At 40.2% G+C, this 19,064-nt stretch overlaps 2 protein-coding genes across 2 annotated transcripts in view; one reads left to right on the forward strand and one right to left on the reverse strand.

Moving 5' to 3' along the window:
• Positions 1-18,839, reverse strand: part of LRWD1 (leucine rich repeats and WD repeat domain containing 1) — a 44,645-nt gene extending 25,806 nt beyond the window's left edge. Inside the window, exons 1-6 of the mRNA XM_075263930.1 lie at positions 18,792-18,839; positions 15,412-15,539; positions 12,770-13,004; positions 12,560-12,679; positions 11,822-11,974; positions 10,789-10,890 (exon numbers count right to left, since the gene is read on the reverse strand). Coding sequence (XP_075120031.1) covers positions 10,789-10,890; positions 11,822-11,974; positions 12,560-12,679; positions 12,770-13,004; positions 15,412-15,494 — 693 coding nt within the window. The 5' untranslated portion in view covers positions 15,495-15,539; positions 18,792-18,839. The remainder of the gene's footprint in view (positions 1-10,788; positions 10,891-11,821; positions 11,975-12,559; positions 12,680-12,769; positions 13,005-15,411; positions 15,540-18,791) is intronic.
• Positions 18,840-18,904: 65 nt separating this feature from the next.
• Positions 18,905-19,064, forward strand: part of ALKBH4 (alkB homolog 4, lysine demethylase) — a 276,815-nt gene continuing 276,655 nt past the window's right edge. Inside the window, exon 1 of the mRNA XM_075262654.1 lies at positions 18,905-19,036. Within this exon, the coding sequence (XP_075118755.1) occupies positions 18,932-19,036 (105 nt within the window). The 5' untranslated portion in view covers positions 18,905-18,931. The remainder of the gene's footprint in view (positions 19,037-19,064) is intronic.

The raw sequence follows: 19,064 nt of genomic DNA on the forward strand, positions 1-19,064 counted from the left end.
CGAACGGAGATGGAGGAGACTCTAGTGTTTGAGCATCTGGACACAGATGCTCCTCTGCTAGGTTCGTGGAATCGTGACGTGGAGAGGCAGGTTGAGGGACAATGAAAGGAGCGGAGAACAGCTCTGGGGAGCAGGGACAGTTTGGGTTATTGTTCTGTAAAGCTTCGGGATTTTGGGAGGAAGGAAGACAAGACTGTTGGGTAATAGGAGGAGAGGAGGCAGAGTCTGACTGGCTGCTGGACAATGTGCTGTAAGCGTTCTCTGACAGCCATTGCAAGACCTGTTCCTGGTTCTCGGGCCTACTAAGGTTTGTACCTGCAGTTTAGTTAATGTGGCAAGCAACCCTGGCACTGTGGAGTGGCGCAATGCTTGCTGCCCCACAGGAGTAGGCACGGGACGCCCTGTGGCTTCACTGCTACCTTGCTCCCCAGAACCATTCCCCCGACCTCGCCCACGGCCTCGTCCACGTCCCTTTCCGGGAGCCTTGCGCATTTTGAATTCCTAGTTAGAAATTGGCACTGTATACCAGTAGTAAAAATTGTGGGTGCACGTAACCCCAATATATTCTTTGAATTACCAGTCAGAAACTGGCACTATATGGCAGTAGCAAGAAATGAGGGTATTTATAACCCCAATATATTCTTTGAATTCCCAGTCAGACAATGGCACTGTATACCAGTAGTAAAAATTGTGGGTGCACGTAACCCCAATATATTCTTTGAATTCCCAGTCAGACAATGGCACTATATACCAGTAGCAAGAAATGAGGGTATTTATAACCCCAATATATTCTTTGAATTCCCAGTCAGACAATGGCACTGTATACCAGTAGTAAAAATTGTGGGTGCACGTAACCCCAATATATTCTTTGAATTCCCAGTCAGACAATGGCACTATATACCAGTAGCAAGAAATGAGGGTATTTATAACCCCAATATATTCTTTGAATTCCCAGTCAGACAATGGCACTGTATACCAGTAGTAAAAATTGTGGGTGCACGTAACCCCAATATATTCTTTGAATTACCAGTCAGAAACTGGCACTATATGGCAGTAGCAAGAAATGAGGGTATTTGTATTCCCAATATATTCTTTGAATTCCCAGTCAGACAATGGCACTGTATACCAGTAGTAAAAATTGTGGGTGCACGTAACCCCAATATATTCTTTGAATTACCAGTCAGAAACTGGCACTATATGGCAGTAGCAAGAAATGAGGGTATTTATAACCCCAATATATTCTTTGAATTCCCAGTCAGACAATGGCACTGTATACCAGTAGTAAAAATTGTGGGTGCACGTAACCCCAATATATTCTTTGAATTCCCAGTCAGACAATGGCACTATATACCAGTAGCAAGAAATGAGGGTATTTATAACCCCAATATATTCTTTGAATTCCCAGTCAGACAATGGCACTGTATACCAGTAGTAAAAATTGTGGGTGCACGTAACCCCAATATATTCTTTGAATTACCAGTCAGAAACTGGCACTATATGGCAGTAGCAAGAAATGAGGGTATTTATAACCCCAATATATTCTTTGAATTCCCAGTCAGACAATGGCACTGTATACCAGTAGTAAAAATTGTGGGTGCACGTAACCCCAATATATTCTTTGAATTACCAGTCAGAAACTGGCACTATATGGCAGTAGCAAGAAATGAGGGTATTTATAACCCCAATATATTCTTTGAATTCCCAGTCAGACAATGGCACTGTATACCAGTAGTAAAAATTGTGGGTGCACGTAACCCCAATATATTCTTTGAATTACCAGTCAGAAACTGGCACTATATGGCAGTAGCAAGAAATGAGGGTATTTGTATTCCCAATATATTCTTTGAATTCCCAGTCAGACAATGGCACTGTATACCAGTAGTAAAAATTGTGGGTGCACGTAACCCCAATATATTCTTTGAATTACCAGTCAGAAACTGGCACTATATGGCAGTAGCAAGAAATGAGGGTATTTATAACCCCAATATATTCTTTGAATTCCCAGTCAGACAATGGCACTGTATACCAGTAGTAAAAATTGTGGGTGCACGTAACCCCAATATATTCTTTGAATTCCCAGTCAGACAATGGCACTATATACCAGTAGCAAGAAATGAGGGTATTTATAACCCCAATATATTCTTTGAATTCCCAGTCAGACAATGGCACTGTATACCAGTAGTAAAAATTGTGGGTGCACGTAACCCCAATATATTCTTTGAATTACCAGTCAGAAACTGGCACTATATGGCAGTAGCAAGAAATGAGGGTATTTATAACCCCAATATATTCTTTGAATTCCCAGTCAGACAATGGCACTGTATACCAGTAGTAAAAATTGTGGGTGCACGTAACCCCAATATATTCTTTGAATTCCCAGTCAGACAATGGCACTATATACCAGTAGCAAGAAATGAGGGTATTTATAACCCCAATATATTCTTTGAATTCCCAGTCAGACAATGGCACTGTATACCAGTAGTAAAAATTGTGGGTGCACGTAACCCCAATATATTCTTTGAATTACCAGTCAGAAACTGGCACTATATGGCAGTAGCAAGAAATGAGGGTATTTATAACCCCAATATATTCTTTGAATTCCCAGTCAGACAATGGCACTGTATACCAGTAGTAAAAATTGTGGGTGCACGTAACCCCAATATATTCTTTGAATTACCAGTCAGAAACTGGCACTATATGGCAGTAGCAAGAAATGAGGGTATGTGTATTCCCAATATATTCTTTGAATTCCCAGTCAGACAATGGCACTGTATACCAGTAGTAAAAATTGTGGGTGCACGTAACCCCAATATATTCTTTGAATTACCAGTCAGAAACTGGCACTATATGGCAGTAGCAAGAAATGAGGGTATTTATAACCCCAATATATTCTTTGAATTCCCAGTCAGACAATGGCACTGTATACCAGTAGTAAAAATTGTGGGTGCACGTAACCCCAATATATTCTTTGAATTACCAGTCAGAAACTGGCACTATATGGCAGTAGCAAGAAATGAGGGTATTTGTATTCCCAATATATTCTTTGAATTCCCAGTCAGACAATGGCACTGTATACCAGTAGTAAAAATTGTGGGTGCACGTAACCCCAATATATTCTTTGAATTACCAGTCAGAAACTGGCACTATATGGCAGTAGCAAGAAATGAGGGTATTTATAACCCCAATATATTCTTTGAATTCCCAGTCAGACAATGGCACTGTATACCAGTAGTAAAAATTGTGGGTGCACGTAACCCCAATATATTCTTTGAATTACCAGTCAGAAACTGGCACTATATGGCAGTAGCAAGAAATGAGGGTATTTGTATTCCCAATATATTCTTTGAATTCCCAGTCAGACAATGGCACTGTATACCAGTAGTAAAAATTGTGGGTGCACGTAACCCCAATATATTCTTTGAATTACCAGTCAGAAACTGGCACTATATGGCAGTAGCAAGAAATGAGGGTATTTATAACCCCAATATATTCTTTGAATTCCCAGTCAGACAATGGCACTGTATACCAGTAGTAAAAATTGTGGGTGCACGTAACCCCAATATATTCTTTGAATTCCCAGTCAGACAATGGCACTATATACCAGTAGCAAGAAATGAGGGTATTTATAACCCCAATATATTCTTTGAATTCCCAGTCAGACAATGGCACTGTATACCAGTAGTAAAAATTGTGGGTGCACGTAACCCCAATATATTCTTTGAATTACCAGTCAGAAACTGGCACTATATGGCAGTAGCAAGAAATGAGGGTATTTATAACCCCAATATATTCTTTGAATTCCCAGTCAGACAATGGCACTGTATACCAGTAGTAAAAATTGTGGGTGCACGTAACCCCAATATATTCTTTGAATTCCCAGTCAGACAATGGCACTATATACCAGTAGCAAGAAATGAGGGTATTTATAACCCCAATATATTCTTTGAATTCCCAGTCAGACAATGGCACTGTATACCAGTAGTAAAAATTGTGGGTGCACGTAACCCCAATATATTCTTTGAATTACCAGTCAGAAACTGGCACTATATGGCAGTAGCAAGAAATGAGGGTATTTATAACCCCAATATATTCTTTGAATTCCCAGTCAGACAATGGCACTGTATACCAGTAGTAAAAATTGTGGGTGCACGTAACCCCAATATATTCTTTGAATTACCAGTCAGAAACTGGCACTATATGGCAGTAGCAAGAAATGAGGGTATGTGTATTCCCAATATATTCTTTGAATTCCCAGTCAGACAATGGCACTGTATACCAGTAGTAAAAATTGTGGGTGCACGTAACCCCAATATATTCTTTGAATTACCAGTCAGAAGCTGGCACTATATGGCAGTAGCAAGAAATGAGGGTATTTGTATTCCCAATATATTCTTTGAATTCCCAGTCAGACAATGGCACTGTATACCAGTAGTAAAAATTGTGGGTGCACGTAACCCCAATATATTCTTTGAATTACCAGTCAGAAACTGGCACTATATGGCAGTAGCAAGAAATGAGGGTATTTGTATTCCCAATATATTCTTTGAATTCCCAGTCAGACAATGGCACTGTATACCAGTAGTAAAAATTGTGGGTGCACGTAACCCCAATATATTCTTTGAATTACCAGTCAGAAACTGGCACTATATGGCAGTAGCAAGAAATGAGGGTATTTATAACCCCAATATATTCTTTGAATTCCCAGTCAGACAATGGCACTGTATACCAGTAGTAAAAATTGTGGGTGCACGTAACCCCAATATATTCTTTGAATTACCAGTCAGAAACTGGCACTATATGGCAGTAGCAAGAAATGAGGGTATTTGTATTCCCAATATATTCTTTGAATTCCCAGTCAGACAATGGCACTGTATACCAGTAGTAAAAATTGTGGGTGCACGTAACCCCAATATATTCTTTGAATTACCAGTCAGAAACTGGCACTATATGGCAGTAGCAAGAAATGAGGGTATTTGTATTCCCAATATATTCTTTGAATTCCCAGTCAGACAATGGCACTGTATACCAGTAGTAAAAATTGTGGGTGCACGTAACCCCAATATATTCTTTGAATTACCAGTCAGAAACTGGCACTATATGGCAGTAGCAAGAAATGAGGGTATTTATAACCCCAATATATTCTTTGAATTCCCAGTCAGACAATGGCACTGTATACCAGTAGTAAAAATTGTGGGTGCACGTAACCCCAATATATTCTTTGAATTACCAGTCAGAAACTGGCACTATATGGCAGTAGCAAGAAATGAGGGTATGTGTATTCCCAATATATTCTTTGAATTCCCAGTCAGACAATGGCACTGTATACCAGTAGTAAAAATTGTGGGTGCACGTAACCCCAATATATTCTTTGAATTACCAGTCAGAAACTGGCACTATATGGCAGTAGCAAGAAATGAGGGTATTTATAACCCCAATATATTCTTTGAATTCCCAGTCAGACAATGGCACTGTGTACCAGTAGTAAAAATTGTGGGTGCACGTAACCCCAATATATTCTTTGAATTACCAGTCAGAAACTGGCACTATATGGCAGTAGCAAGAAATGAGGGTATTTGTATTCCCAATATATTCTTTGAATTCCGAGTCAGACAATGGCACTGTATACCAGTAGTAAAAATTGTGGGTGCACGTAACCCCAATATATTCTTTGAATTACCAGTCAGAAACTGGCACTATATGGCAGTAGCAAGAAATGAGGGTATTTATAACCCCAATATATTCTTTGAATTCCCAGTCAGACAATGGCACTGTATACCAGTAGTAAAAATTGTGGGTGCACGTAACCCCAATATATTCTTTGAATTACCAGTCAGAAACTGGCACTATATGGCAGTAGCAAGAAATGAGGGTATTTGTATTCCCAATATATTCTTTGAATTCCCAGTCAGACAATGGCACTGTATACCAGTAGTAAAAATTGTGGGTGCACGTAACCCCAATATATTCTTTGAATTACCAGTCAGAAACTGGCACTATATGGCAGTAGCAAGAAATGAGGGTATTTATAACCCCAATATATTCTTTGAATTCCCAGTCAGACAATGGCACTGTATACCAGTAGTAAAAATTGTGGGTGCACGTAACCCCAATATATTCTTTGAATTCCCAGTCAGACAATGGCACTATATACCAGTAGCAAGAAATGAGGGTATTTATAACCCCAATATATTCTTTGAATTCCCAGTCAGACAATGGCACTGTATACCAGTAGTAAAAATTGTGGGTGCACGTAACCCCAATATATTCTTTGAATTACCAGTCAGAAACTGGCACTATATGGCAGTAGCAAGAAATGAGGGTATTTATAACCCCAATATATTCTTTGAATTCCCAGTCAGACAATGGCACTGTATACCAGTAGTAAAAATTGTGGGTGCACGTAACCCCAATATATTCTTTGAATTCCCAGTCAGACAATGGCACTATATACCAGTAGCAAGAAATGAGGGTATTTATAACCCCAATATATTCTTTGAATTCCCAGTCAGACAATGGCACTGTATACCAGTAGTAAAAATTGTGGGTGCACGTAACCCCAATATATTCTTTGAATTACCAGTCAGAAACTGGCACTATATGGCAGTAGCAAGAAATGAGGGTATGTGTATTCCCAATATATTCTTTGAATTCCCAGTCAGACAATGGCACTGTATACCAGTAGTAAAAATTGTGGGTGCACGTAACCCCAATATATTCTTTGAATTACCAGTCAGAAGCTGGCACTATATGGCAGTAGCAAGAAATGAGGGTATTTGTATTCCCAATATATTCTTTGAATTCCCAGTCAGACAATGGCACTGTATACCAGTAGTAAAAATTGTGGGTGCACGTAACCCCAATATATTCTTTGAATTACCAGTCAGAAACTGGCACTATATGGCAGTAGCAAGAAATGAGGGTATTTGTATTCCCAATATATTCTTTGAATTCCCAGTCAGACAATGGCACTGTATACCAGTAGTAAAAATTGTGGGTGCACGTAACCCCAATATATTCTTTGAATTACCAGTCAGAAACTGGCACTATATGGCAGTAGCAAGAAATGAGGGTATTTATAACCCCAATATATTCTTTGAATTCCCAGTCAGACAATGGCACTGTATACCAGTAGTAAAAATTGTGGGTGCACGTAACCCCAATATATTCTTTGAATTACCAGTCAGAAACTGGCACTATATGGCAGTAGCAAGAAATGAGGGTATTTGTATTCCCAATATATTCTTTGAATTCCCAGTCAGACAATGGCACTGTATACCAGTAGTAAAAATTGTGGGTGCACGTAACCCCAATATATTCTTTGAATTACCAGTCAGAAACTGGCACTATATGGCAGTAGCAAGAAATGAGGGTATTTGTATTCCCAATATATTCTTTGAATTCCCAGTCAGACAATGGCACTGTATACCAGTAGTAAAAATTGTGGGTGCACGTAACCCCAATATATTCTTTGAATTACCAGTCAGAAACTGGCACTATATGGCAGTAGCAAGAAATGAGGGTATTTATAACCCCAATATATTCTTTGAATTCCCAGTCAGACAATGGCACTGTATACCAGTAGTAAAAATTGTGGGTGCACGTAACCCCAATATATTCTTTGAATTACCAGTCAGAAACTGGCACTATATGGCAGTAGCAAGAAATGAGGGTATTTGTATTCCCAATATATTCTTTGAATTCCCAGTCAGACAATGGCACTGTATACCAGTAGTAAAAATTGTGGGTGCACGTAACCCCAATATATTCTTTGAATTACCAGTCAGAAACTGGCACTATATGGCAGTAGCAAGAAATGAGGGTATTTATAACCCCAATATATTCTTTGAATTCCCAGTCAGACAATGGCACTGTATACCAGTAGTAAAAATTGTGGGTGCACGTAACCCCAATATATTCTTTGAATTACCAGTCAGAAACTGGCACTATATGGCAGTAGCAAGAAATGAGGGTATTTGTATTCCCAATATATTCTTTGAATTCCCAGTCAGACAATGGCACTGTATACCAGTAGTAAAAATTGTGGGTGCACGTAACCCCAATATATTCTTTGAATTACCAGTCAGAAACTGGCACTATATGGCAGTAGCAAGAAATGAGGGTATTTATAACCCCAATATATTCTTTGAATTCCCAGTCAGACAATGGCACTGTATACCAGTAGTAAAAATTGTGGGTGCACGTAACCCCAATATATTCTTTGAATTACCAGTCAGAAACTGGCACTATATGGCAGTAGCAAGAAATGAGGGTATTTATAACCCCAATATATTCTTTGAATTCCCAGTCAGACAATGGCACTGTATACCAGTAGTAAAAATTGTGGGTGCACGTAACCCCAATATATTCTTTGAATTACCAGTCAGAAACTGGCACTATATGGCAGTAGCAAGAAATGAGGGTATTTGTATTCCCAATATATTCTTTGAATTCCCAGTCAGACAATGGCACTGTATACCAGTAGTAAAAATTGTGGGTGCACGTAACCCCAATATATTCTTTGAATTACCAGTCAGAAACTGGCACTATATGGCAGTAGCAAGAAATGAGGGTATTTGTATTCCCAATATATGCTTTGAATTCCCAGTCAGACAATGGCACTGTATACCAGTAGTAAAAATTGTGGGTGCACGTAACCCCAATATATTCTTTGAATTCCCAGTCAGACAATGGCACTATATACCAGTAGCAAGAAATGAAGGTATTTATAACCCCAATATATTCTTTGAATTACCAGTCAGAAACTGGCACTATATGGCAGTAGCAAAAATAGTGGGTGTATATAGCCCCAATTCTATTGCTAGGGGACTTGCAGGGTATTTCTGGGGTGAAGGTGGGGGGGCACACCGTTGGAACGGGTATCGGGGGTATATATCGGGTATACGGGAATACACTGACAGTGTATTCCATTCAGGATCCTGGGAAAGCTGGGTTGCGGCGATTGAGCCCGTCAGTGCCACGTTACACTGACAAGCTTCTCCCTGGAATTTAGCTCTTACAAGAGCTGTTGTGGTTGTCTTCTCCTTCCTATCCTAGCCTGTCCCTGCCTACCCAGAATCTAAGCCCTAGCTAGCTGGACGGAAACCTCCGTCCTCGGTGAATTGCAAGCTCAGAATGACGCGAACCTGGGCGGCGCTGTTCTTTTAAATTAGAGGTCACATGTTTTCGGCAGCCAATGGGTTTTGCCTACTTTTTTCAACGTCACCGGTGTCGTAGTTCCTGTCCCACCTACCCTGCGCTGTTATTGGAGCAAAAAAGGCGCCAGGGAAGGTGGGAGGGGAATCGAGTAATGGCGCACTTTACCACGCGGTGTTCGATTCGATTCGAACATGCCGAACAGCCTAATATCCGATCGAACATGAGTTCGATAGAACACTGTTCGCTCATCTCTACAGAAGACGCAAACTTATTCAAATGAATGGGTTTTAAAACTGACTGCTGGGTTTCAGTCTCCTGTCCAGTTTCGCAGGGCAGAAGATGGAAATCAGCCGGATGGCACAAACTGGACAAGAACGCAGGTATGAAAGGGGTATTACATAGCTGATACCCGAATCAGTTATTCTTCCCCTTCTTTATTTTGCACAAGGGCAAGAACGGATTGCAAACTGGACACAAACTGAATGCTATCAGTTTGTCATCAGTTTTTCCATAGACCTCAATTTAAAAAAACAAAAACAAAACATGGATTGGCTGCTGTCCGCCTGGAATACTTATTTTTAGTACAGAGACAAAGTCCTGCAAATTCTAATTTTCTATCCGCGCAAATAAGTGGAAACCAGACGGAAATGGCACAAACTGATACGTTTGGATTACTTTTAAAACCCATTGAAATCAATGGGTTTTAATCTGGTCAGTTCAAAATTAGTTTTTGAAGATTTCAAATACTGATTTTGAATGGATTTTCCAAACACAGATGTGAACTGGGCCTCAGACCCCACAGTCCTGCTAAAAACTATTAAACTGAGGCTCAGAACTAGAATGACCCACCATTTAACAAATGTGTCTTTTACCCTGTGATTCCTCAAATTACATGACAAAACTGCTTGTATACCTAGTCTCTTTGAACAGCTACATAAGTTTGCCATAGATTACTAAAAAGTAGACCAAGCCATGTGTTTTATTTTGATACCAGTATAGTTCAAATACGGTTGTTAAAAGTATGCCAAAAAGACCCCCTTTGTCTAACCTCTGTAAGTACAGTAACATATACATTGGACCTTATCTGACATATACACAATCTTATAACATTACAGACACGATATACGTTGTGTCTAAGACAGCTACTTTTGCTATTGTGTTCTCTATACAGGTAATTGGGTAGATCTAGTTATTGTTACTGTGGTCAAAGCAATAGCTCTTGTGTTAAAGCATCTGTATAAACAAGCATAATCCATACTGTGCCTTTAAAGGATTTTCTGGATTCACAGTATATATGTTCTATCAATATCAGACCGGTTGGGGTCCAACAGTACCTCTCAAGTTCTGCTGTTTGAAGTTAATGGAAGAAAGCTGTAATGCTGTGCACTGCTGCTACTAATTTAATGGTGAGTGGTGTAAATCTTCCAAATATTACAACTCATTCAGATAGCTGATCGACAAGAGTGTCAGTAGTCAGGCCCTTCCCAAATATGGATAACCTATATCTATACAAAGCTAAGAAACCACAAAGCCTGCAATGTTGCTCTATGGCTTGAATGTCCTTTACTTTACATATATAATACTTTACCAGCTGGCAAAATATTAAGTGGTAAGTGTGAAAATTTAAGTCACCTCTACAGTTTCACTACTTGAAGATGCCTGCTCACATGGTGACTCGCTGCAGCTTTTTTCACCGAACAAAGAGGATATCAAATTGTCAGCAATAAGTTGTACCTGTTTAAAAAAATAAGGCTTGGTTATGTACAGTATTATACGTCTCTATTCCCAAAATCTTTACTGCAACTACTATCCAATCTTTACCACCACTACTAATTCTAATACTATCTTATGTCAAATTTTCTTTAATGTAATCAAATCTATTTTTATACTGTGATTAACATTATACAGAATTACCGGTTGAAAAGGGTTATGAAAACAAAATATTTAGTGAAAAAGATTATTATAGGACTATAAAGCAGAACTCTCACACTGCAACTTTGGAGGCAACTTTTAAAAAGGGGTTATCCAGGAACTGTATAAAAACTTACTTCTGACAAACCTCAGGTTTCTAGACTAGTTTGGATCCTGGGTCATGCGATCAGAACTGCCAAGTCTATCTGTCACCCGTCCTTTTGCTCACGGGCAGTTACCTTTACTATTAGGTGCTGGCATGCAAGTACTAGTGTACACGTGATAGGAGAGGGAAGGTGGATGAACTCAGATGTGAGCCAGTCTGGAAACCCAAGATTTATCCCAAATAGAACCCAGGGGAAGTAAGTATTTAAACATCCCCTGGATAACCCATTTAAGAATGGGATCCCTGGGGTGATCAGCTGATTTTCTCAGGATCTGTTCTTGGCACCTATCAGCTGATCGTGATGGGGGATGTTTTGGCCAGCCATGCATTTATACTGCATTAGTGGCCACTCATTTGACTACTTTAGTCCACTTGTATGAAAGACACAGGTATATAAACAGGGAATTCTATATGCCTTAAAAAAAACAAAAAAAACAAAAACCTCTCACAGCTCTTTTGAACAACGAATAGATAAAAGGAGGAGCGAAACAAAAACTGCACTAAACTGCTTTGCATGAATCTGGTCTGATGGCTTCTCAAATAATAAATGATGCCAAGACATCAAGTGCTACAAATCTAAGATCTTACTTTCCACTTGGTGAAGTCTTTGAGTGAATTTGGTCCATACTTGACATGATTTCCCACCGATTTCAGAAATTCCTTGATATTAGATTTGATCATTGCTGGAGTTGGTTTATCCGGCAGTTTGTCAACATAGTTCTTTTCCCAGTATGATTCAACCTATGACGATGAAAGGAGTGCGCAGATATTAATACTAGATGCATGCTGTTATAGGTGTTTTCTTTACCTTGAAAATGGGTATTAGAAAAATATTACCAGCTGCTATGGAAGTAATTTCTAAACATTATTGCAGTTTATATACATATTAATGTGGAGATCCATCAGAATAAGGCTGTCTTGCTGATCCAGGAGGTTTACATAATATGATCATAATTCATGCTAGAACTTCAAACTCATCCGAATGCTTAAAGGGTATTCCCAAAATTTCAATGATACTAATTAAACCGCTTTCTTATGTAAATTCAAAGATTCTCTTAAATATATTAGCAATGCAGTTTTCTTTTACCCCAGCTATGTGAAATTATTTCTCACAGTTTACACAATGTTGTCAAGGAACCCAACCTAGTATCCCTCCTTATCTAGCATTATAGGATGGATGTCTTAAAATTCCTGCTCTCTGGAGGGGGCTGAGTTCTCCGGATCACATTTGCTCTCAGAGCTGTTATTTCCTGCTCTTATCAGGTTACTTGAGAAATTACAGATTATTTAAATGGACAGTGCTAGCTACATATGTACAGTACTTACCCTGCTGCTCAGTTCTCTGTGGTTGACAAACCTAATGTGGTTGGCTAAAGAGGTTATATCCTTATTATTCAGCCGCCGAAGCTTAGGGAGAAGACAGCAAACTTTGTAATTGTCACTAACCTAAGGGAACAAATAGAGAAAGAAATCTTTACCTTCTATTATTTTAGTTATTGACTGCTAACACAAGCTCAATAAGATGTGATTACATACTGTCAGATAGAGATTCTCCTCGTACATGACCTCTTCCAGATTGGGAAACTGTTGTAATACCGTAACATCTTCAACCTGATTGTCACTGAAGTTTAGAACTTTGAGCTTAGGAAGTCTGAGCTTTCCCGGAAGTTCAGACAGATTGTTATCGGAGATATCCAGTTCCTCAAGATTTAGCAACTGGGAAAAGAGCTGGGTATCCAGGTCTTTTGTTTCCAGTTGCATTTTCGATAAGCTGTACAAAACACAAATTAAACATTTACATTGTATTTAATACATTTTCCTTCTATTCCTTACATAACACAGATACTTTTTATTTAACCCCTTCCCGACATGCGCCGTAATAGTACGGTGCATGTCGGGTCTGTAACTATGGCGACCGCCCGGGAGCCGGGCGGCCGCCATAGCCGCCGGGTGTCTACTACTTTAAGCAGTAGACAACCAGCTCTAATGCCTCCGATCGGTCCCCGGACCGATCGGAGGCATTAACCCCTCCGGCGCCGTGGGCAAAGGCGCCGGAGGCGCCATTTTCCCGGCGCCGCATGGGCGCCGCCATTTTGCCCGGGATCGCCGGCTCCTGGAGCATGCTCCAGGGCTGACGTCCCGTTGCCATGACAGCCGGGAGCCTTGTACAGGCTCCCAAGCTTGTCTGCAAATCCTCTCTTTTGCAGGCTGGTCTATGCAGCCTGCAAAAGAAAGGATGATTTTTTGCAATGCATTGCAATGCATTAGCATTGTAATGCATTGCATTAGTGATCAGACCCCCTGGGGTTCAACACCCCTAGGGGGTCTAATAAATGCAAAAAAAAAAAAAAAAAAAAAAAAAAAAAAAGTAAAAAAAAAAATAGAAAAAAATAGAAAAAGTATTAAAAGTTCAAATCACCCCCCTTTCCCTAGAATACATATAAAAGTAGTTAAAAACTGTGAAACATATACATGTTAGGTATCCCCGCGTCCGAAATCGCCCGCTCTACAAATCTATAAAAACCGCCAAACCGCCGTTTTTTCACTGTTTTGATTCTGATAAAAATTTGAATAAAAAGTGATCAAAGCAATAACATTTCCCGAAAATGGTAGAACTAAAAAGACCCCTGACCCCGCAAAAAAAGACGCCCTATGCATCCCCGTACAATTACGTATAAAAAAGTTACGGCCGTCGGAATATGGCGACTTTTAGAAAAAATTTTTTTTAACACAGTTTTGGAATTTTTTTTAGGGGTCAAAATGTAAATAAAACCATATAAATTTGGTATCCCTGGAACCGTACCGAAACACACAATATAGGGGACATGTCATTTTGGCTGCATAGTGAACGCCATAAAACCAAAGCCCGTAAGAAAGTTGCAGAAATGCATTTTTTCTTCAAATCCACCCCATTCTGATTTTTTTTCCTGCTTCCCAGTACATTCTACAGAATAATTAATGGTAGCATGATGAAGAAAAATTTGTCCCGCAAAAATTAAGACCTCATATGGCTCTGAGAACGGAGAAATAAAAAAGTTATGGGGTTTAGAAGGAGGGGAGTCAAAAACGAAAAACGAAAATCAAAAAATGCCATCGGCGGGAAGGGGTTAAGATTTATTTTTTAAATTTTGAGGTTTTTGACCACATTATTAAAATTCTTGCATTACACTGTATTCTAATCCGCTCTTAAGAGTACTGAACAATATACTGTATAGTAAGGCTGTACATGTATAGTTTCTGCAGTCTATGTATCTCTTAAATTCCAGGTCACACATTGTTGTTGATGAAAGCAAGTATAAGCATTCAGATCGTCTTTGAGCCTTCTGTTCAGCTCTGATGTATGGTATATAGAGAAGTTACCGACAGGATCCCATTCTTAAACATAGAAAAAAAATTATTTTCTTACTGCATGCTCCTGCGTGGAGTAACATATGCCAATACCCAGGCATAATAAAATATATGCTAACGTAATCCAACTCCGCATTTACTAAAAAGACATTTTAGTATGTGTCATGGCAGAGGGTCCTGCAGATATGTTCAAAGACTTTTTATCTTACTAAAAACAAACCTGTGTGAAGTCACTGTTAACAGGGAATGTACTAAGTAGCTAGAAAGACTCTTCAAAATCATTGCAGTCAAATGAGTTCTCCAGGGAGCCTTTGAATAGTTACTTACTTTGGGGCCTTTAGGCAGCAAATTCAGGGTTTAAGACCCCAGCTTCTTGTGATCAGAACCAGCACTTGAGGTTCCCTGTCTTCTGCTTCCTTTCCCACTGTCACAGGTAGATAGTAACCAGTGCTATGGGAGCTGGCAGGCTAAGTCAGCTCCCACAGCACAGGTAGCTAGTAGTGAATGGGCAGAGCAACCCCATGTTCACTGCCTGAAAGCCCTATATTCCGAGGCTTCCTGTAAGACCACTTTAAATGAATAGCTCAGAGTAGACTCTGCTGGAGATAAAAGCACTGTGAAAGTGCTGCAATAGTTTAAGAGAATTTTGTGTTATTCTATGGAGGGAAAAAGCAGCTTTGAAATCGATTAAAAAAACAAAACAAAACCCAAACACTACTCACTTGTCTACACTGATTTCAAAGCAATTTTATCTTTGTTGTATCTATAGTGTGATAGAAAAGCGCCAAAAATGCGATATAAAATGCGAATAGTGATGCAAGTTTACATACTTCAATATCTTCAAATTGTCCAGATGGTTTGATTTTGGGAGGCCTTTCTTCAACAGAATGTCTTTAGTTAGTTTAGTCATCATGGAAGCCAGTCACTTTTCAACCCAAAAATAAATAAATCTTGGTACCTTTGGTAAAAATGAAAATAATGTTAGTAGTCAGACTATGTATATAGCAATGATAAACTATATCATGATTGTATATTGATTGTATAAGCTACGGTCAGTTTTATTGCCACTTGTTTTTGCACCACTACTGGCTCTGAAGAAAAGGAAAAGCTATAAATTCCCCCACAGGCAGAGCTCTGGTGTGTCTACAGCAGGGGCAGGCAACCTTTTTTGTTCGGTGTGCCGATTTAAATTTAAAAAAATCAAAAATGAGGTACTCAAGTGCCGCACAATAATTTTTAGGCTGATGACACCTACACTAAAGTCATACAGAACAAAAGAGGTGCTGTCATAGGGCTCATTAACATGGGCACAGAGGGGGCGGATTATAGTGCATAATCCACGTCATAATCCGCCCCCTCACAAAGGGCAGGCTGCCCTTTCTTCAGGCGGCAGCAACCTCCGGAGTAGGCCCATTCATTTGAGCCTACTCTGGAAGGGGAAACCCCGACTGTTGTGGCAGGCAGGTTTTGACCCGAGAGTGACGCGGCTCCCCGCGTCATTCTTGGTGCCAAAATCTGCCATTACGCTCCACGTGTGAACTAAGCCATACTGTGCTCTCAGTCACATGTGTTTATTGTTATTTGCCTTGATACACCTGTATTTTTCCATTAGTAGCGATGTAAGCACATATGTAACCCAAAATTAGTGATAACATATGTGACTGGTAGCAGAGGGAGGTAACATCTGTACAGGGGTGACACACTATGTACCTGGATGCTACATCCCCGGTCGCCAGTACCTGCACTTTTCTGTAAGTGAAATTTGAATTAATTTCAGCCACATTTAATTCCTGGTGCACGGTAACACCTAAACCACATCCAGGAATTAATAGGTGTCACATTTACACCAAAATGAGGGCCCATGCACACGGAGTTAACGTGAGTGTATTTTTGCATCTTACACGTGTAAAAATAACACTTTCATTGACTTCAATTAAAGTTTTTGGTGCGTTTTTTTACACGTGTAAAAGATTTCATTGAAGTCAATGGGAGTGTTATTTTTACACGTGCATTCTATACACATGTAAAGTGCTAAAATACACTCGCGTTAACTCCGTGTGCCCGGGCCCTGACAGTGCTGGTGCCCAGGAACTGGATTTGGCATTAGGAGCACCTGGGTACATGATGTCACTACCCAAAAAGAAACACCCTAAGGCTAAGGCTCCACGTTGTGAAAACGCAGTTTTTTTTTGTTGTAGATTTTGCTGCGTTTTTTTGATCCAAGGCCATGAATGGCTACAAAAGGAATGGGAATATACAAGAAGTTCTTCTGCTTCTCTCTTCTACTCAATTCACTCCTGACTTTGGCTCATAAAACCGCTTCAAATTTGCAACAAAAATGCTGTGTTAACGCAACGTGGTGCTTCAGCCTTAGGCCTCCTGCACACAAATGGCACGGATATGGTTTTCACCGACCTATAGATTAAAAATAAATTGACAGGGCTGCAAATACGGACAGGTGTAGGAAAGGTATAGGACAAATATAGGACCTGCTCTATATTTTACAGCTCAATTTGCCCTGGACACACGGCCGCAAAAACAGGATCTATGTGTATGGGCCCAATGTGTGCATGACAGTTTAGTAACTCCATGTGCTTCTTATTAATAGCAATTAACCCCATCATGTCCCTCACATTAACCCTTGTGTAAGAGTTACTGATATGTGAGAGACTTGGAGGTAATAATTAAGCATCTTCATTATTGAGGTCTTTTATTAGTACCTCCATATGTCTCACATATTAGTAACCCTTATATGAGGCACACAGGGGTTAATATGAGGGACATGATGGGGTGTATTCCTATTAATGTGAGGCACATGGAGTTACTAACACTAAACTAATAACCCCAAATGCCTGACATTAATGAGAATAAGAACTAAAGGAAGGGACCTGTGTGTTTCTTACTGTCACTTTGCTAGCAGCTTCCTCTCTTCCTCGGGGAACCTTTGCAGGATGCAGATGGCAGGAGCTATCGCTATAGCAGGCAGAGACCACAGCGATTAAGCTCCACCCCCTGGGTATCCTGCACTCCTCTCAAAGGGGAGTATGTAACTCTTGCAGGTCCTGTGCTGCTGGTGTGCCAGTGAAATATGGCAGGAGTGCCACTCTTGGCACGTGTGCCAGGGGTTGCCGACCTCTGGTCTACAGGATGACAGCAACATACTATAATAACCTTGGTGTGAACATTCCCCTAGACTTACAAATCTGATTTAAGAAGAATATATATATATATTTATTAGTAAAAGAACCCAACGGGTGACAGCTGCCACTCTGTGGAATCTGTCGCAATGATCTGCTTATATACAGAGCATATTTCTATGTATATGTTAAAAAAAGGAAATAGACACAGTGTACATATATACAGCCATAAGAACACTACTGTCCTATTCCAATATCAACATATGTAGCTGCATGTATATAGTGTAACAGATCAGAAAAATGGTGAAGATGCAAGGCCTAAGAATATTAGACTTCTTCTTTTCCTTATCTTCTAGAGACTTGCAGGATTGTTAGAATGCCAGACAATCATTTTAGGTCCAAAGACCAGAGTATTTAGCGCCAGCCTTCATATCCCCTCTATTGATGTAAGGTGCGCCTCATTTATGATCATGTGTATGCCCCTCATAAACAAGGTACAACCTCCGCCAGACCGTGCCAAGTAATCTACACAAGTTATAAACATCATTCAAATAATTTCGCTTAGCTGGCATAAATGATCAAATCTGACAACGTCCATTGGCCCCATCACCAGCTACAACTGCTGTTTATAAAGACGCAAATCAGCCAAAACCAGGAGTGGAGCAGATAAGGGAAAGCTTTTTACCTCTTCTGTACTGCCCTTGGTTTGGGCTTACAAATACCGACCATGTGAACGTGACCTTAGTGTGCCTGTGCGGTACCTGCACAAACCTAAAAAGTCACAACATGGAAAACTTAAAAATGAAGCAGTGCCTCGTATCAACCAATCAGATTGCAGCTCTCATTAAACAGTGGAATCTGATTGGTTACTGTGTCCATCCCCTTCACACCACTTCCCCCGCTAGTATAGTGAGGCGACATACAGATTCTCCTGTACGGTCACGACACATACAAGCACTGTGGTGACCAGGCTCAATGCAGTCATATGGTAAAGCACATGAGCTCAGGTTAGTTATCCTACAGAGCCGGTTACATCATGTATAGCCGGTATGTCCGCCTCTCCTCTCACTTACCGCCTCCGCAGTGTTCACAAGCTCACCGCTGCACTGCCTACTGCTCTAATTCCCAGGTCTTGCTTCCAACTCCCGCCAGGTTTACGTCACTTCCGGGACTTCAGCTTACAGGAAGTGTCGCTGCACTGGTCTCGCTACTCATGGCTGACAGCGCTAGCACCCCACCAGCATGTGGTTGTAAGGGCATACGGTCGTGCTTAGTGTGCGAGTCTCCGGCCGGTGGGTTGGCGAAGGGGATACACAAGGTACTTTATGGTTCTAAACGTAACGCCA

Source organism: Leptodactylus fuscus, chromosome 2, assembly GCF_031893055.1.
Source record: "Leptodactylus fuscus isolate aLepFus1 chromosome 2, aLepFus1.hap2, whole genome shotgun sequence".
Taxonomy (NCBI): domain Eukaryota; kingdom Metazoa; phylum Chordata; class Amphibia; order Anura; family Leptodactylidae; genus Leptodactylus; species Leptodactylus fuscus.